This window comes from Chaetura pelagica, unplaced genomic scaffold (assembly GCF_000747805.2).
Source record: "Chaetura pelagica isolate M959 unplaced genomic scaffold, ChaPel_1.0 scaffold405, whole genome shotgun sequence".
In the NCBI taxonomy this organism is placed as follows: Eukaryota; Metazoa; Chordata; class Aves; order Apodiformes; family Apodidae; genus Chaetura; species Chaetura pelagica.
Window position 1 is genome coordinate 3255459 of NW_009953489.1, and position 19782 is coordinate 3275240.

At 54.7% G+C, this 19782-nt stretch overlaps 3 protein-coding genes across 3 annotated transcripts in view; 2 read left to right on the plus strand and 1 right to left on the minus strand.

Annotated features, from left to right (window-relative positions):
- Nucleotides 1-2554: 2554 nt before the first annotated feature.
- Nucleotides 2555-10620, plus strand: EGFL7 (EGF-like-domain, multiple 7). Its single transcript, XM_009998848.1, has 8 exons — nt 2555-2634; nt 4306-4425; nt 4616-4728; nt 5439-5534; nt 6863-7024; nt 7916-7980; nt 8291-8447; nt 10310-10620. The coding sequence occupies exons 1-8, from the start codon at nt 2555-2557 to the stop codon at nt 10330-10332; spliced, it is 816 nt and encodes a 271-aa protein (XP_009997150.1). The 3' UTR covers nt 10333-10620.
- A 3067-nt stretch (nt 10621-13687) lies between these two features.
- On the minus strand, nt 13688-17653 carry AGPAT2 (1-acylglycerol-3-phosphate O-acyltransferase 2). Its single transcript, XM_009998959.1, has 6 exons — nt 17650-17653; nt 16498-16686; nt 15992-16167; nt 15707-15802; nt 14597-14669; nt 13688-13978 (listed from the first exon to the last, which is right to left on the minus strand). Exons 1-6 carry the CDS (start codon nt 17651-17653, stop codon nt 13827-13829), a joined length of 690 nt encoding a protein of 229 aa, XP_009997261.1. The 3' UTR covers nt 13688-13826.
- Nucleotides 17654-18020: 367 nt separating this feature from the next.
- The window catches only part of FAM69B (family with sequence similarity 69, member B), a 20192-nt gene continuing 18430 nt past the window's right edge, over nt 18021-19782 (plus strand). Inside the window, exon 1 of the mRNA XM_009998960.1 lies at nt 18021-18107. Coding sequence (XP_009997262.1) covers nt 18021-18107 — 87 coding nt within the window. The remainder of the gene's footprint in view (nt 18108-19782) is intronic.

Here is a 19782-nt window from a genome sequence, read left to right on the forward strand (position 1 = left end):
CGGCCCGCTGCGGTTCGGGAGGAGCATCCCCGCGCCGGCCGCCGCCTTCCCCGCGTCCCTGCCCCGCGGTACCTTCGTCCCTCTGTCCCGCTCCGCCGTGTCCCTGCATCCCCCCTCCGTCTTACCCGCGTCCTTGTGCCCCGCTGCGCGGTACCCGTGTCCCTGCGTGTCCCTGCCCTCTGCTGCACGGGTGCCGTGCCCCCGCGGTGTCCCCGTGTCCCCCTCCCTGCTCCATCGTGCCCACGTTCCCGTGCCCTGCTCCCTCGCCCCCGCATCCCTGTGCCCGCGCTGCCCGATCCAGCCTGCGGGGAGAGCAGCTGGAGGCGTTTGTAAGAGAAAACCCGTCTTCCTGCTGCTGGTGCTTGACCCTCTCCAGGAGGGTTTGGCGCTAAGGGCACAGACCGGAGCCAGGGCACGTTGGGGAGCAGCAGCTTCACCTGCAGAACCAGGCCAGGCTGGTTGGAAACATGCAGCCGTTGCATTCTCCTGAGGGTAACTTCATCCTCTGGAGGGACTGGGTTCTCTTGCACCACTTTGCAGACAGGCTCTGATTCCTGCTGCTGCCATCAGCTGGAGCCTGAGCTTTGGTTTCATGGGCAGAGCTAGACAAAGCACTGCTCACCCACACGGTGGGCTGTGTGTTCCCCTTGATTGTTGCAGCAGGTTAGGCAAGAGCAGACTAAGGGCTTTGGATGGTGGGAGAGGGACCCCCCCAGATTCACAGGAGCAGGTGGGCAGCCAAGGAGACTTTGCTGATCCCTGGAACTACAGAATCCCAGATGCACCCATATAATTTCACTTGCCAGATGATGGGGCTTTATATCTTCATTTGAGAGATCAGAAATGCAATTAAAAAAAACACTAACAACATTTTTTTCCTTAATCCTGAACTATTTTCCCTCAGTTATGTGCTTTAAAAGAGAAGTATTAGAATAGGTAATGACACCAGGTTGGAGGATCTTCAGTGCCTTCAGAGAGGCTGATCTTCATAAGCTAATAAAAAAGACAAGAATAGGCTACCATAATTTCCACTTTTGAAACTTTTTCTGCTATGAAGCAACCATCATTCTATGACCCAGAGGGGTAGTCTGACCACTTGAGGTAGGGCAATGCTGCCCCATTCCAAAGCAAAAACCCAAACCATCTATATTTTAGGCTTGTGCCCACAGGAAAAGCTCCCACAGCAGTCACAGGAATCCCATGGGAGGACAGAGATGGTTGGCAGAGTTAGACTTAGAAATTTTTGGAGATGCACTGCTAGTCTGGGGATCTATGATTGTAAGGAAAATATGTGTCCCAGTATAGCCCTGGGAAAAGCTGGCTGGCTAAACAGTGGGGAGTTGGTACATCTCTGTATGTTGGTGTCTCCAGAAGGGCTGGGGAGAAAGGCAGTTTCTTCACTGTTATTTTAAAATTTTTCCTGCAGGTCAAGAAAGATTTGATTTCCTGCTGGTGCAGACACCACATATTAATCATTAGAGGATGCAATTTATCACTATTTTTGGAGAAGAATGGACACTACAGGCTTTATATTACCAAAATCCTCCCTACAAGGGAGGATTATCCCCAATAACTTGGCTCAGAGTTAGGAATTGTCCCGTAGGAGTTTGGGGATGAACCTACAATCCCAAATCCCACATCACCTGGGGACTTTAGAGTTTATTTGCAGCTTCAAAAGGATGTTTCATTTTGTGTTGCTTCTCTTTAAAGCCATTCCTTTCTCAAGGTTTAGTCAGAAAGACTGATTCTTTCTTTAATTGGCATATATTTAAGGAGGGTTTCTTAATTTCTTCCTCCTTTAACTGCTGCCATCCGGAGGCCAACTGTTCTGTTTAAATTATATATTGTTTAATTAGATATTGTTATTGACCTTCTTCAGCCTTGTTTCATATTTGTCCTCTGCTAGAAAATCAAAGCCTCTTTATTTGTGACTCAGTTAGTACTGACTTTGCAGACAGTACATTTGTCCCTTACAGCACTATTCTCTGGCAGGAACTTGTATTTTAAAGAGAAGAAGATCAGATTTCAGTGTGTTATGTGGTGGGAAAAGGCAGCTTTTCAATGCTGTATGGATTAAGAAATGATGGGCTGTTGTTTTGCCCTCACTGACTGGAATTGGTCCCTTCCTGGTGCCACAAGAGCATCTCCTGGTTGCCGGGCCAGGCGTCCCCCAGGGAAAATCACTGCCCAGTGGTGACTTGAACTGGGCAAAGCAGGTTTGCTCCTAGAGGAGTGCCCACCTTGCAAGGGGTTCATGTGTCCCTTGTGTCCCCTCTTCCCCTCTGCTTTGATGTATCACCATGCTCTGTTTCCAGCAACTGTGCTCCTGCCCCAGCCATGCGTGCTGTGCACACCCAGTGTTGTCCATCTGACCCTGTCCCCACAGCTCCATCAGATGTCCCCAGCTGGGAATGCCACACATTCACACCACTCATCTCTGCTTTGCAGGGTTCCCCACTGAAGGGCCAGCCATGTGGTAGGAGCCAGCACTGCCCACGGGAGAGCGAGACCCGGTCGTGCCGCGCAGCCCAGGGCACCGCAGCAGGGACGGGACATGCGCCGCGTCGCCTGCCTCCACCTGGGACTCCTCTTCATCCTCAGCATGACCAGCACAGATGCCTTTGCCCGGGCAGGGTAAGCCCCCTTTTTGTCAGCATCTCCTGGGGGTTTCTGTCTGCATGGCATGGCGAGGTGCGGCCTCTCGGGGTGATGAGGAGCCCTGCTTGGCCAGCTGGCTGCACCTGCACTGCAGCCCCCTGGGCTGGCCAGGAGGTGGGAAGAGGCTCAGCAGAGTCCTCCTCAGCAGCCCTTGGCTGGTGTTTGGTTGCTTTGTCACTGAAGCAAAGAAACCTCTCAGAGCTCTGGCTCCGTTTAGCTCCCTCCAGGGGACACAAAGGACATGCTGGGCTTTTAGTCTGAGAGAGTCAAAGCTAAAAAGGCCCTGAACTGTTTATGAATTATTATTGTCTCTTTTGAGCACATTCATGCACAAAAATACACATGCAGTCCTGCTCTCACTCCAACCAAACTGCACAAACGAGCCTCCAGAGGAGGATGCAGCCTCCCAGCTCTGAGAGGATGCTCCATCCAGGGCACATAGACATGGAAAGCCCCAGCAGGTTGTTGCCTGCCATGCCCTGTGCTCCCTGGGCTGCTGCGATGGCTGCAGTTGTGGTTCTGCAAGCTCAGCAGTGGCAGCTCCAGCAATTCCCCTTCCCTTTCCAGGATATGGGTCCGGCACGATGCCCTGGATCCCAGCACAGCCTGGGCAGGCACAGCTCATCTCCCACTGGGTCTGAGAAAGCCCAGAGCTCAGTGTCCCAGTTTCTTCCCCAGCCAAGAGGAGCTCAAGCTCAGTGCTCATCCCCTGGCTACAGCTCACATTTTCTGCAGTTTGTTTTTACACTGAGATACTCTCCTCTGGCATTGAACCTTTTACATGCTGGTTGTGACTAAACCCACAGGCTGAATTCCTCACTCACACACACAGGCTGCAGCTCTAGCTTTGTTCTACATTTTGCAAAGCAAACAATTGCTATTTAAAAGTGCATCTTCTATAGCATTAATCAGTGAGGCTGAGAGGAGTTTTCTGGAGTTAATGGAAGCCATCTGATGTCCGTGCTAATTCCCAGGCTTTTCATTCTAGTTTCTAATTGGGCTGGGAAGCTGAGACAAGTAGACGAGTTCCTCAGTGGGACTGACCTGCTTGGGCTGGAAAATGTAAAAAGAAAAAGAGTTTTTAACTAAGACCACCTTGGCTGTCAACCTTGGGAAAGTTTTTTGAGTGGATCACAGTTATCTTAGGAAGATGAGAGGGCAACTTTCTTCTGGCCTCTACTTTTTTTGTGGTGAGCCTGACCCTTCCTGTGGGATGATTCATTTCTTGGTGACCACAGGGGCACCCGTTTCAGGAATGCAAAAGTCTCAGAAAGGAAAAATCCGCCCAGAGAGGAGGTGATTTTTTGGGGAAGGCAGGAGATGAATGGAAGGAGAACTGCTTTGAGTAAATAACTCTTAAATATGGGCCCCGACAGCTCTCCTGGGACAGAGGGACAGGGCTGGGGTGAGTGTGTGAGGTGCGGGGCAGGAGGAGGCTGTGCAGCCCGCACGGCTCCCGCTTTGTGGTGCTGCCCTGAAACAGCGTGAAGTAGCTTCGGGGGTCACTCGGGCAATTAGCCACTGCCACTTAAATAGCTGTCTGGAGAGAGGGACTGTCCTGGGCTGGTGTAAATCAGCCCCTTTGTGGCGAAGGGAGAAGCGCGGGGTTGGTTTGTGGCTGGTGTGTGACCTGCTCCCCCTGCTCAGCCGCAGGGTCTGTGCCGCGGTGCCGCGGGGCCGGGCAGCCCGCGCCGAGTCCCACGTCCAGCCCGTGTACCAGCCCTACCTCACCACCTGCCAGGGCCACCGCCTCTGCAGCACCTACAGGTGAGGGCAGCCACCAGGCTGGTCCCCAAGAGGGACCCGGATCCATCCCAGCCAGGCAGTCCTGCCTCCATCTGTGGGGAAGGGGCTCCCAGGCCCTGGGCAGGGGGATCTGACCCGCTGGCATGGGAGCAGGATGGGGGGCTTGGGGCACGTTCTCAGCCACACAACTCAGCTTGTCTTTGTGTTCCAGGACCATCTACAGGGTTGCCTACCGGCAGGTGATCCAGGAGCTGCCCCAGCCCGTGGCCTCGTGCTGTCCTGGCTGGAGCAGAGCAAACAGCCACGCACTGGGGTGCAACAGAGGTAAGAGGCTGCTGTGCCACCCCAGTGCCAGCACCCACCTGCCTCCCAGAGCCCATGAGCTGGGTAGCTCAGGTCCCTGGGTGAGCCCCAGCAGCCAGCTCTCATTTACCAGCAGTCTTGCCTGTCAGACAGTTCTCCCTGTAGGAAAGCATTTTAAATGTTGGCGTCACAGCCATATGCAGCTCAATTTCTGATTAATTCTCAGCCTTTCCCTGCTGCCTCGCAGGCCTTTTTCCTTTGGGATTGCTTATTAACTTTATAGTTACCAGAGGATAAATATAACGAGTAAGGCCTTTCCATATAAACGAGCAGTAATGGAAGAGAAATGCTTTCAGGAGGCAACTGTGATGTACAGCACAAAACAAACACAAAACATCAGCAGCTAGTCTGTCCCCAGATGAGCTCAGAGCACAGCACCAGGGCCTTCTGCTGCCCATTGACCCTCCTGCCTTCCAGCTGTGCTACCTGCAGGCACTTTGGCCTTTTTCCAGGCTGGAAATACCAAAGTCCTGTTAGTACCACTTGTTCTGAGCCCTGTGAGCCCTGGTCAGCTCAACCCCACTGCTCTGGGGCTGCTGCGGAGCATCCTGGCCCAGGCTGGAGCTGGGGTGTGTTTTCGTGTGTGTGTTCATGTACCCACGGTGGCAGGGGAGGGAGCTCAGGACCCCCAGAGCTGCCCAGTGATGCTGTGTTCGTGTTTGGTCCCACAGCTCTCTGCTGGGTGCCATGCCAGAACGGTGGGAGCTGCACCTTCCCCGGGAGATGTGACTGCCCACCTGGCTGGACGGGGCGAGCCTGCCAGACAGGTACCAGCCATGCCACTTTCCTCTGGGCTCCCTGCATTTAGTCTGTCCCAGGAGAGCTTCTCCCAGAGCAGCAGGACTGCCATGGGGCCCTGGAAGTCCTCTGCCCACACAGTGACCCATCAGTTGGGTTACGGGGACCAGCACTGCAGCTCCTCACTAAGCCCACAGAGGGAACCAGTGTGTTACCCCTCCACACATGCACATCTACCCATATTGCTTAAGGGCAGTGAGACCTGGTGGTCTGGCCAGGAAAAGATGAGAAACTGGGCTCCCAGGGGAGCTCTGACCTCCTTTGGATGGCGTCAGTGCTCTCAGCCATGAGTGCAGCCCTGGTATCCACGTTTTCTTTCTGCTGCAGGGTCAGTGTGAGCAGAGGCTGTGCTCTGCTTTCTGCAGAGCAGCCCTCACACTGGTGGGGTTGGCCAGAGATTGTGTATCTCCCAAGCTTTGTAAACTCTCGCTATAAACTAAGATGCAGAGATTAAATCTGTAAAACAAAAATATCCAGAGGTGGAGGGAAAGCCTGGTGATCTCCGGACACTGAGCTCCTCCTCAGCACCACAGCAGCCTGATGCTCCTCTCCAGAGTGCAGGAAAATCAGGCAGTGTGGAGGGCAGCAGTGCTCTGCAGAGCAAACCTCTGCCATGGTGTTTCCCAGCTTATTCACCCTCCCATAAAGCAGAGGAGGAGCGTGTGGCACTGGCCCACGCTGGGCCAGGCAGGGCTGAGCACGTTGCTGACAGCTCCGGCTCCAGCGCGGGGGGAGAGGATTTTCCCACTGCCTAAAACAGATTCACCCGGGCGTGGGAAGCGCTTCAGCTCGTTTTGCTTTGTGGGAACAGCTTTAATAACTCCCCCGTGTGAGGAGAGGTTACTGGGTTTTGTACACACTTGAAAGGCTGATAGCTCCTCACCACGGCTGGCTGGAACCAAAACCCTGGCCATAAATCCAGGATGAGAGCTGAGCGCTGCCTGCGCACGCCTGGCTAGAGCCGGGATGTTTCTGACCACAGCTTTGGTTTCTGGTTCTGTTGTGGGAGGAGCGGGCAGAGGGGAGGTGGCCAGATTCCCCTCGGGGTTAACCCAGGTTTACTCCAGCCAGGTGCAAGAGTCCCCGGTGCTGGCAGGTCCCTGAGAGCACCCAAAGCTGCTCCCAGCACAAACACCAGCTCAATCTGGGCTCCCCTCACATCCCCGCCCTGTGTGAGCCCGTGTGGCTCTAGCAGGGGAGCAGGACCCGAGCAGGGCTGAGCCCTTAGTGCCCCTGACCCCAGTGAGCCTCTCTTAGCCCCCCCCCAGTCCTCTCCCAGTTGTACCTGTTGTTTCAGATGTGGATGAGTGTGCCAGCCAGAGCCACGGGTGTGCTCAGCTCTGCATCAACACGGCCGGGAGCTACCGCTGCGCCTGCCGGGATGGCTTCAGCCTCGCTGCTGACCACAAGGCCTGCCAGCCCCTGGTGCCAGCCCCCGAGCCCCCCTTCAGCCAAGCAGGTAACCTGGCCCCTGTTGCAGGGTGGCCTCAGCTGCTCGGGGCCTTTGATGAAGGCTGGGATTAACACTCAGCATCAGAGGGTGGCTGGAGCAGGACTGGCAAGAGGCAGGAGAGGGGATGAGAGCCAGAACCTCTCAGCTTTATTCTCAGTGACCTGAGAGTCCTTCTACCACCCAAACAACTTCCCTGTGCACAAACCCAGCCAATTCTCCATCTGCAAGGGTGACAGAGCCCATCTGTGGTGTGTGGTTATTCTCTCCATCATCATCATCATCACCCTTCCTGCAGGACAAGTCCGGAGCCACGAGGAGCAGAGAGCACAGCTGGTGATGGCCCATTATTACTTTTGGTACGCGCTGTGACACTTCAAACTCGTACCGTGAGTAATAATGCGCTGTGGCCAGCACGGGCATCGCACGGGGAACACCTGGAGGAGCAGGGCACCATCTGCATGTGCCCCACAAGCCACCTGCCTTCACCCCCCTGCAGGGCCCTCAGCTGCGATGAGCCTTTGTGGCCACCATGGGACAAGACAGACCTGGGTGCTAAATAGCACCATGGGTGCAAAAGGCCAAGCTTCACCAGAGGTTTTATCCCTTAAGTGTCACCCCAGTGCCTGAAAAATTCCCTGCTTTGTTGCAGGTGCTCTGGCAGCAAGGAGAAGCTTGTGTGCCTCAGCTGCAGGACTAGATGCCAGTGCTTGCAGCAGGCATTGGATCCCATTGATGTTCTGTGGGCTGGTCCCAGTGGGGCAGACCCTGGCAGCTCACTAGGAGAGGAGCAAAAAGCAGCAGAGCTTGGCCTGAGCCCTGCAGCAACATTTCACCCCAGCACCTTCCACTTCACCTCAGGGCTTTTACTCACTGACTTTTTTGTGGTCACTGTTTCAGTTCCCCCCACTGAAATGAAGGACGAAATGAAAGACCTGAAGAGCAGAGTGGAAGCACTGGAGCAGGTGAGCTCTGTCTTGCTTCGTCCTGCCTTCACTGCCCTGTCACAGCTCAAGGCCACGCTCAACCAGCTCCCACCCCGTGCTGTTTGCAGCCAAGGTTTCCCTCTGCCCCGGCTCTATTTTTAACATCGTGCTGGCCTCATGCCACAGCACTCCCAGCTGTGCTCCACGCTGCTGGCAGTGCCCACACAGTAGCTCTTCCAGCCCAGCAGCCCTTGGAGCACAACCCATCACCCACCAGGCAGCTGTACAGCCCACCAGGTGGTCCTCGTGGCTGAGGAGAACACACTCATGGCTTCCCTTCTCCTTGCAGAAACTCCAGTTGGTTCTGGCCCCCTTCCTCATGCCATCTGTGCCAGAGGACGTGGGCACAGACCCCATCAGCCGTCTGTCCCACTCCCTCCAGCAGCTGGACAGGATTGACTCCCTGAGCGAGCAGATCTCCTTCCTGGAGGAGCGGCTGGAGACGTGTAAGTGCCTGGAAAAAGCAGGGTTGAAGTTTTTCACTCCACCCACACTGGCCCTGGTGAGCAGATGTAGGCCAGTGAGATCAGTAACACATATGCCACTATTAATTTATATCCCCCTCAAGCAAAGCAGCCTGTAATTAATAAAAGATGAACACAAAAGGTGGTCCTCGTGGCTGAGGAGAACACACTCATGGCTTCCCTTCTCCTTGCAGAAACTCCAGTTGGTTCTGGCCCCCTTCCTCATGCCATCTGTGCCAGAGGACATGGGCACAGACCCCATCAGCCGTCTGTCCCACTCCCTCCAGCAGCTGGACAGGATTGACTCCCTGAGCGAGCAGATCTCCTTCCTGGAGGAGCGGCTGGAGACATGTAAGTGCCTGGAAAAAGCAGGGTTGAAGTTTTTCACTCCACCCACACTGGCCCTGGTGAGCAGATGTAGGCCAGTGAGATCAGTAACACATATGCCACTATTAATTTATATCCCCCTCAAGCAAAGCAGCCTGTAATTAATAAAAGATGAACACAAACAGCCCATTAGCTTTATTTCAAGGCTGTTTCTATGGCTGCACTGTCTGACTGCCCTTGTAGCAGCCAGAAATCGTAAGATGGGCACGTGGAAACGTGGCTCTGGGGCAGAAGCAAGAGGAGGTCCCTGTGAGCAGTAGGTCATGTCTCACGCTCAGCGCCCTCACTGGCTGTGTTCCCTTCCTGTACCGCCAGAACTTGGTCCTTAGAAAAGAAACCTCAAGTCTCAGGAAATTAACAGTCCAAAAAGTCAATCAGGAAGGTTTAGGGAGCGTGCAAAAGTTGGCAGATTTACGAGCCTGGGAAGTTTTAGGCGTTTCTTTTTAAGGTCTGCAGACCACTCCTTTGCCAAGCAGTGGACCAGAGCGGGTCTCCTCAGTAGCAGCGTCTGAAGAGGAGCCACTGGTGAGACCTGTCAAGTGTGAAATGGCTGAAGGTGGGGGGGCGGTCCTGCCTGGTGTGCTCCCCCCCACGGAGCCAGAGAGCGAGGCAGCATCTCCTGGGGGCCCCGAGGTGTGTGCAAGGCTCCTCCTGGAGCCCTGCAGTTTGACTCAGGGTGGAGCACAAACCCTGTGAACACTTTACTTTGACAGGCAGCTCTCTGCAGCTTATTTTGCCAGTAGGTAATCCCAGTCAAACACACCCAGAAACCACGCAAGGCTGGGCCAACTCAGGAGCTGCTGTGCAGCAGCAGCCTGATGCTTGGAAGGACTAAGGGAAACTGTTTCAGGACATACCCAGTCCCAGTTCACTGCTTGCAGTAATGCCTTAGATATAAAAGACTTCAAAGAACTTGTTTGAAGACAAAGCAGCTGCAAATAGACACTTAGAAACCAGCTCGGAAAGGGGTAATCATCAGAACCACTGAGTGTTCCAGCAGACTGAGTTTCCTGGTAGTGCCCTGTACATATTGTTAGTGACAGCACTGAGGAATGTGAGCAGGATCACAAGGTAACATGGATTTATGCCAAGGGATGACTCCGAAGTCCTGAAATTAACTTCTGCCAATCCTGTGCCAGCAAGCAAGACTTGTGTGGGTTATTTTTTTCCCCCCTCTCATGGTCTTTGAAGTCCCTGGAGGACACGAGACTGCCCTTTCCTACTCCAGGGGCATCCCATGGAGTGGTGTGGCCATCCATTCTTCATGCCTTGGGAAGCATTTCACAACTAAATACTAAGCTACAGCTCCACCTTCCAATTATCCACCCAGTGGGGATGTGATGAGGAAAAAAACAAACACATTTTCTCTTCTTTAAACCACCACTGAAGGTGCCAGGTTGGAATAAGCCAAACACAGGTAACCAACATGGCTGGATTATTGTTTTTCATCTTCTCAGGTTCCTGCAAGAACGAACTCTAGCTGAGCACCCAAGGAACTGGACCAAGCAGAGTGCAGCCAGAGCTCTTACCTCACTCTCCAGCCCTTGGTGAGGATGAAGCCACATCACCTACAGGAAGGCACAGGGTAGCAGGAGAAGGCTGGTTTCCTATCAGCATCTCCAGCATTTTCTCTTCCAATTCACCTTATCAAAGATCATGCAGTTACTTCCAAACTGGACTCTGAGCCCTCAGCACCTCATCCCCTTCCTGCTGGAGGGGCAGAAAATAAATGCCTTACCTCGTGCTGGTAGTGCCTGTCTGGCTGTACGTGGAGCCGTGTGGTGCTCAGCATTACCCTGGGATATCATTTCCCTGTGGAGCACAGACTTGGCCCAGGCAGGACAGCTTCCCACCCTGCCATGCTCCTCCTCCCTGCTCCCACCCAAAGATGATGTATTTGGACTCTCCTGTGTTTGGAGGACTTGGCAAAAACCCCCTTGTGGCAGAGGGGCAGCCCCGAGCCGGGATCTCGGCGGGGATGGGTGCAACGCGTCCCTGCAGAGGTACTGAGCTGGCTGGGGGTGCCCATCCCTGCAGCTCCTGTGCTGCTCTCAGGGACCAGCCTCTCTCCATGAGCTCTGGAGGTTGGGATGGTGCTTCCTAGCGTGGCAGCTGCTCTGAAATTACCTGCTCTTGCTCCCAGACCTCTGCACCATCCCCAGGCCCTATGGAGCAGCAACAAGGATGAAGCTTTTTCACTTGCTCTGACAGTTTGTTTTCATTTGCTTTAGCAGAAAACCTTTTCCTGTGACACTCCCATCACCAGCACAGAGCAGACAGGGACAAACCTTTGCCAACAGGGTGAGGCCAAGGAGGGAGGGACACTGCTCTGCCTACCTGGACTGGGGACAGGGCCTGGCACCCCAGGTGTTCACCCTGGCACGAGCTGTTGGGGTGGCCACTCCCTCTTGCACCCCACAACCCAGGCACATGCTCCTGCCTCTCCAGCACTGTTTGCTCAAGCCCAAGGACACTGGTACAGCACAGCAGAGGTGACCCACCTGGTACAACACTATCCTCCTTGCCTGGAGTTGGGCTACAGGAGGAGCCCTGTGGCCAAGGGGGTGCTGTGCCAAAGTAAAGCCCCTGCTGCACACGCTGAGGCTGTGGGATCATTCCTGGCTGGGAAGGTTCTCACTCCAGGGCCCTGCTTTGACACAGGCTCCCATCCATGCAGGCCCCACCTTCCTGTGTCCCTGGGACAGGTCCCTGCAGGCATTTGTCCTGGCTCAGGCCAGGCTGTGGCTTGGTGTGAGGCTGGAGTGCAGAAACATGACCCTTCTGCCTCTGGGACACAGGGTGGGGACAAAGACCTGCCATTCCCCCTCCATCACCAAACCCACCCCCTGCCAGAGCTGAAGGGCCAGCACCCTTCTCCCTCCTGCCCTAGCTCCCACACAAGACCAGGAGCCACCTGTATTTAAATAACCAAAGGTGTAATTATTATTTTTTTTTTTTTTTTAAAGCACATAACATTATTCTCAACCCAATTAAAAGTGAACAGCAAACAACTGCACACAGAGGCACTGCTTCCTCCTCCCAGGGGAGGAAGCTGCAGGAATCACTCTGTGGACCCGGTTATCCTCCCAGGACCCTCCTGGGTTTAACCTCCATGACAGCCCTTTATCTGCCACTCTTCCAAAGTGCTGATTTAGTTCCCATCCTCCCACCCTGACCCGTCCCACCTGGGTCTGACCCCTGAGTCAGTACTATAAGGCCCCTCCAATAAAGCCCCTGTCCCCCACCAGCACCAGCCCAGCCCAACAGCACTCTGCTGGCTCCCTGGGAACTCCCCACCTTTCCCAGTTGAAGCTTTCACCCCAAAATGCCACAGCACAGCAATTCCACCAACACAGCCCCACACAGGCTGGGAAAGTGGCTGCACTGCTCACCTGAGTAGCCTCAGGCAGCTCATTTCAAAGTTTTTCACCCTGTGCCACCAACAGAAGAGTCAAGCCTCCCTGAACCCCAGTCAGAGGTGAAGGTCACCCCCTGGGACCGTGAGCCTGACCCAGCCGTGCTCTTCACAGAGGGCATCAACACTTTGGCAGGTCCCAGCAAGAGATCCAGGAGCCCCACTGGTCTGTCACCCCAAAGCACAGCAGAAACCCCTTTATCTGGATGGGGGAAGGAGCCCGTTTCCCCCCAGGGAGAGCTGAAGCCTTCCCAGCCCTGTCACACTGCAGCTCAGCTGCCCTGCAGCTCGGCAGGACTCTTACAAGTCTCACCCAGCAGCAGCTCCATTGCCATCAGCAAAGACACGCGGGACAGGCACCATCTTTTGGCCAGTGCTGACCATGACAAGTGGCAAAACGAACACAACGGAGTCCTTTCCATCTGCAACAAGTCCTGCAGGCTGCCCTGCCAAGGTCACAGCACAGCAGGGAGCTGGCAGCAGTTTCCCAACACCGAGGGAGCTCTGGGCCAAGCCAGGTGCGCATCTCAGCCAGCAGCCCAGGTGTCCCACCAACAGCTCACAGGCTCAGATGGGTCTGCCTGAGATTACAACACATCTGTGCAGGTTTTAAAATCAAGCTGGTGGCTCAGAATGGTAGAAAGAAGCATGAGGTTTCATTCAGAAGGTGACTCAACTGGGAAGGCAGGACAGCATTCAGCTAAACTCTGCCCAGGTAACATGTGCTGGCTCAGTCAGACTGCAGCTTCCCCTGCCCTGCTGCACCCCTCGATGAGCAAGGGCACTTGTTCTGACCTGGCAATCAAGCCCAAAGAGACACTGTCAGGCTGACTGGCCCCACACATTCTCCTTTGCAGCTCAGCTGAGGTTTTGGCCCCAAGTACTTGCTTCAGAAGTGAAAGACTTGGTTCAGGAGTGCCTGAGCAATACAAAGCTCCAGCACAGAATGCTGCTGGGACTACAGGGTGTCTCTCAAGGTGACAGGCTCTGCCCTAGAGACCACCTGTGAGTTCCACCGTGAAGGATGGCAGAGCCTGGGCTGCCTAGGGTGGACACTGCTCTCCCAGGGCTGCCAAAGAGCCAGAGTCTGGATTTTCACCTCATTCTCAGCCCAGTTTGAGCAGCATCAAGGTTGTACAGATACAAACAGCTGCCTGCTGGTTTCCATCTGGGACAGCACAGGGCCAGGCCAGCACTAGCTGAGCCTGCAGAGACACCCATGTGAGGAAGAGCCCAGCCTCCAGCCAGGCTCTTGCTGTCACCTCACACCAGCTGCCTGAGCTGGGGGAACTCACCTCTCTGGTCATTGAGCCCTTTGGTAGCAGAAGTTTGATGCCTGAGAAATTCAGAAAAAGGAGATGTTCCATTGCGAGATAAAGAACACATAAGAGAAATCCACTCAATGGGGAACCTCAGTGCTGGCTTGACACCTCATGTGTGCCAGTGCACGGTGTTCCCAGAGTTAGAAGTCACTGCAGAGGAAGAGAAGTTCCTTCAGTATTTGGCAACAGACAAGTCCCTTCAGCCACCACCACACGGTGACGCCACTGGAGAAGCATTTAGTCCTTTGCCTGGCTTGGACTGGGACGGCCTGAGAGCCTGAAGAGGGTCTCCCTCATGGTGTGGAAGCATCTGTCAGTGAGGTCAGACACATCATCTGATGTCAGGCCTTTGGTCTCTATTGGAGGCAGAACCTCAACCTTGATTTTGCCTGGGAACAAGAGAAGAGCTTGTGAGAAACCCACACAGCACAGGAGCCCTGCCCTGCAGCCCTGGGTGGGCCCAGCACAGCCCACATCTCCTCACAGGGCTGCTCCCACCCAACCCTCCCACCTTTGGCTTGCTCCAGCCATAGGGATCACGGCAAGTGTGGCTTCCTCCCAAAATTGAGAGGTAGTGCTCCAAGTTGACTGAAAGCCAACTTTCTGCCCAGCATCTGTACTGAGAGACTTCTGAGCTTTGATACCACCAGCCTCCCTGGCATCCTTACAGAGGGGTCCCTGCTTGGACAGGTCAGGAGGCAGAGCATGTTGCTTCTCCCCCATAACTTGGTCTGTGCCAGTTATGAGAGGTAATGCCCAGTTTTTAGTGAAATCATCCCTCACTGTATTTAATTACATTATTTTCTGAGTTAACCCAGCCCAGACTCTGGTGCCAAGTGCTTTGAACTGACTCGACACATCCCCCAGAGTGTTCTGTTCCCACAGAACAGAACTCCTGTTCACCCCAGCTCTGCTTCTCTCTCACACCCTTGTGAAGCAGATCTCACTTGGGTATGGCATCAACCCTGTCTCCAAGTGACTGTAAAGACCCTCAGGCTCTTTGGTACCTGATGTAAATAGATTTTTCTTTGGGTTATAGAAGCTGGTGAAGGAGGAATACACCACAGGAATCACTGGGACCTGAGGGAAGATGAGGAAAAAGAGGAGTTACTGGCACTGCAGCAACTCAGCACAGGCCAGAGATAAGCAGCAAATCCCACACAGCAGAGGCTACCTGGCCAGGCTCTCAGGCAAACACAACCTCACAAGCAAGAACCACTTCCAAAGACTGGGACAGTCAGGAGACAAATGAGAAATCACCCTCAGCAAGTCAAGGCACAGGGACATTCAAGGCACTAGTTACAGTTCAGACTCAGGTCTGCACTGGCTCCTGGGATTCCTCATCCCAAGGCAGGCTTCAAAACTCAGGTATTGCCTGACCTTCAGACATTGGAGGATGCCTGTTTTGACAGGCCTTGCTGTGCTTTGGGGCAGGCCAGCTGGTGTGCCTTCAGCTTCTCTGAAAAGGAGTCACCAGTTGCAATCAGTTGCAAGGGGCTGTTTCTCTGCTCCCCCACCAATTGCTCACAGATCTTGTCATTTTGGAGGGTGAAGGCATTTAAGAGAGCAGCTGTTTCCACACAGAGCAAGTCCAAGTGTTGCTCTGAAGCATTAGCACTAATGATCCCAAATCAACACGGCACGATTGCGACCTGGGGGATTGAGAAATGCAACAACAGCTTTGGGATTCTCCAGGCAAGCCAACAAAGTGCAGCACCCACTGGGCTCCCTGCCACAAGCAAGCTCCATGCTCCCAGGAGGGACACTGCTCTGCCACACTGCCAGACAGCTGCCTGCAAGGCTCAGAGATGGGGGGTCAAGTGTGTGTGTGTCCCATGCTCTGCCTGGGACAGGCTGGAGAGAGGACAAAGCAGGTTCTGCACTGTCTGCAGCCCCCCCATCCACAGGGGTCAAGTCACTCCTGCATGGGATGGAAAAAGCTCTCAGCTCCAGCTGGGCAGCACTTGTGACACCTGATGGTGGTTTAGCTGAGGAGCTCAGCTGTGACCCTGGTACACAGCTTACTCCAGAGCAAATAAATCACACCACAATGTGACCCCCTGGCATAGCCACTGCAAAAGTCTTTGGGTCTCCATGCAGGAGCAAAGCACTGTTACCTGTGCCTGGACAGCAAGGTGAAATGCTCCTTTCTTGAATGGCAGCAAATCCCCTGTGCAGTTCCTCGTGCCTTCTGGGTACACCCACACCTTCACCTGCACATGGGGAGACAAGGCTCTGCTCCAGCAATCCACTTGCAGTGCTTCTTTCCTGCTGGCCGAGCCCCCAGCCAGCCTTGCCAAGAGATGCAGGTGGGTAACTCCAGGTGAGCCAGCACCAGGAGTGCCACTTCCCCCCTGTGCCCAGACACCTGCCACCCCACCAAACACCACAGCCACACTCACGTTGTCAGTTGCCATAGTCTTGGCCACCTCTGCCATCACCATCTTGGCACTGGTGGTGCTCTTCCTGTTGATGAAGATGACCCCTCCGAGGTAGATGATGAGCCCCACCGTGCCAGCATACATCAGCTCCTTCTTGCCCACCTGGACACAGTCGTCGGGCAGGACCTCCATCAGCCCTACGTGATGGCAGAGGGTGAGACCCAGCAGCCACCCCCCTGCTGCACTCAGGTGGGACGAGAGACACGACCCAAGGTGGGGAGGGATGTGCCAGGGACAGGCCAGAGCATCATCTCTCTGCTGGCTTCTGCTGCCATCAGCAGAGCAGAAGGAGACTTGGCAGGCAGTGGAATTACAGGGCAGGGTGGTTGCAGGGGGTTACTGCTCAGGAAGACCCTCCCTGCAACCAGCACTGCTGGATAGCACAGACCAGCCAGGGCAGGGGGCTGCCTGGTCAGGACAGCCAGCAGCTCTGGGGGTGAGCTCCCTCCCTCCCACCAGCTTCTCACCCATCATGTCGAGGATGCTCTGGTGGTTGGACACAATGATAGCAGGGCCCTCCACCTCAAAGTTCTCCAGTCCCTTCACCTCAAACCTCAGGCCAAAGAAATATTTGAAGGTCTTGACCACAGTTTTGATGATCCTGCAAGAGAGAACAGCAGTCAGACAGCAGCAGGGTGGGGAGGTGACAGGGTCTGCTATAGCCAGGGCAGGTGGGACAGAAACATGAGCAGCTCTGACTGAGAACCTCCAGTCTCATTTGTCCTGTGGGTCACCACCAAGTGTCTGTCCTCATGGTCCCATATGCTTGAGGTGCTTCAGCTACATGTTAAGCCCCACTCAATCCCAGTGTGGGAATTTTACTGGAAGCCTGGGAGAAGCTGATTGTAACTTTGAGGTCAGTACAGACAGACTTAATGGTCCATGCTTCCTTCAGCATCAGCTCACAACCAGGCCCACTACAGGCTCTCTGGAAAAGGTGAGTCCAGCCTAGCACAGCTGCCAGGGCCTTGCAAACTAGAAGCCCTCCAAACTCCAAGAGGGAGAGCTGCTGGTTTCAATGCTGGATCAAGGACCACTGCCAGTCCTGCTCATTCAGTGCTGCTCGTTTCCCCCTGTGCTGTGGGTCTGCTCTGATGCTGCCAATGTTTTCCTTCTGCAATCAGCAGAGCTACACAAGTTGTTCAAACACTTCCCCAAGGAGCTCCCCCTCCCCAGAGTGGGCACCAGCAGGTCCCCTCAGCCCTGCCAAGGGACAGAGCAGGCTGCCATGCCCTTGCTGAGCACACCCAGCCCAGGCTCACCAGCCAGGACCTGGACAGCCCATGGGAGCAGGGCCCATCTGTGCCACCCCCAGACAGGTGGGAGCTGGGGACCCTCCAACTGGGCCAAAGGACACAGCCAGAAGCTGGCAGCACACCGGGGCTATTTTGGGCAGGGGAGCAGCCATTTGCCAGGACAGGAGGCAGAGGAGTCTGCACATGAACAAAGGCCCCAGGAGTAGCCTCCTGCTCTGCTTTCCTCTAGAGCAGCTTCAGGTGCCCTCCAACAAGCACTTGGATGCCTTGCTTCAGGGCCAAACATTTCCCTGGCCAGCAGAGGATGGATCTTTCATCCCTGCAGGAGGAGACAGAGGGACAGTGTCAGCTTCAATCCCCCACCCATGACAGTGCACGGCACCATCAGCCTGGGAAGCATCCCTGTTACCCAGGGCAGGAGGTGAACACCCAGCTAGCATCTTTTCCTGGCTTGGCAGCAGCTCCCAGCATCTGTTCTCCAGCAGTCTTCCCATCCTTGCCATCAACTCCTCAACCACATGCCTCTCCTTGGCTTGCTCCTCCCCACTCCGGGATTCATATCTCCATGGGAAGCCCCACCACGCAGACTGCCTGGGCCCAGGCATTGACACTGGAGTTCAGGCCAGGCCAACAGCCACAGGTGACACAGCTGAGTGGCACTGTTGCTATCAGTCCCCTGTCATTCCAAATCGCTGCAAAGGTCAGAGCCGCACCCAGGGGAAGGACACGGGGACATGCACGGGCTGCAGAGCTCCCGAGCACCAGGGAACCTGGCACAGAGGTTACAGGAGTGCAGTGCAGATGAAGAGACAAGGGGACAGGTGAGGAAAGGCAGGGTGACATGAACCAGATAGGTCATGGTGGATGTCATGCCACCAGACTGACCTAAATCCCACTTCTCCTCCCTTCTGACTGCCAACCAAAAAAGAGGTCACTGCTCTGGAACTCACACTGCTTGGTAGCTGCTGGGAGAGGCTGGTTACACATTACTCAACAAGCAACCATCCAACTTCCTCCTGCCAGTAAGGAGCCAGCATTTCCTTGCACAAGATGTGGCCTGAGCCACTGAAAGAGGCAAAGGGGCAGAGCTCAGAGCAAGCTAAGAAGAACCAGGTGACCAACAGGCCTGCTGAGCTGATCATGTCACCTGCAGGGTTAAGAAGATAGGTCCTACTCCCCTCCAGACCTGCAAGCAGCTGCTCTGCTGGTTTAAATGATCCTGACTTGGTGCAGTCACAGCTGCACAGAGCTGTAAATCTGATGCACTTACTGCCAGACACAAGGAGAGAGTAGAAAAATGAGAGGGCATCTGCTTTTCCTGTAACATCTTGAGTCTGAAATCCAGCAGCCCCAGCTTCACATGCTCTGCTCCACAGCTTGTGACAGAGGCCTTTTTTTAGGATCCTCTGATTTCCAAGCATTAATGAAGCATGCTTACTAGATTGGAAACTCTTGCAAGAGGTTTTGCTACTAGATAAACAGCTCTATCTCTGTCTGACACAGAGGGCAACCTCTTCCAAATCACACCAGCTTGGCACTGGAGCCAGCAGAGTGAGGACAGGGCGTTCTGCACCAGGCAGTGATCACTGTCTGTCCACCAGCATGTGCTCTGCTCCAATCCCCTTCTCTGAGCTGGGATAAGCACACTGGGATGTTGTAGAGCTTGCTGGATCACCTCAGCCACAGACCTCCCAGAGGCTGGGATGCATCACCAGGTTCATCAGCCAGTGCCAGTACATGGAAATTATTGGCTTAAGTTACAGGAAAAGGGAGGTTCTGGACCAACTTCAGCTCTGAGTTTCAATAAGAGGAGTTGCCCAATGCAAGTTGTTGTTCTTCTCAAATGCTTCCTTTAAGTTTGCAGACTTACTGAGTTTGTTTTTTGGGGATGGGGGGATGTCTCCATAAGTGATACAACAAATTCCCCTAGCTGTAAAGCTGGCTGGGCATTGGAAAGCTGCTCCTGAGCAAGCCAAGTGAACCAAAGCTGGAGACAGGCTGGAGATCCCAGAGCAAACTGCCACTTCCATTGCCTGGGGTCAGGCTCCACAGTGGATCACAGACCCTGGACTCGGGCAGGGCAGAGAGCACAAGGCAGCAGCTGGGTGCCCAGTGCCTGCTCACTCCACCCCGAGCCCTGCCTGCCAGAGCCACACCACGAAGCAAAGTCCAGCTCCACCACCTGAGACGCTGCCCAACCTTTAATCCTAAAGGATGCATCAAGGCTACAGGGCTCCCCTGTCACCTGCACCCTTATAACCTGGCCGCATTAGGGATGGTTAGAGTAAGTAAAAAGCTGCCTGTGGGAGAGCAAAGCGAGGAGCCCAAGTTCTGTGCTGCCAGCAGAAGTGCCTTCACACACAGAGGGGCTCCTGGAGAAGTGCCCCAGGCACCCTGTCACAGGACACATGCAGCAAAACCTGACAAGTGTGCCCCAGGCAGCTGCGTGGCCACCGTGCTCCTCACCCCGGGCAGCCCCCCTGGCACAGCCCCCCC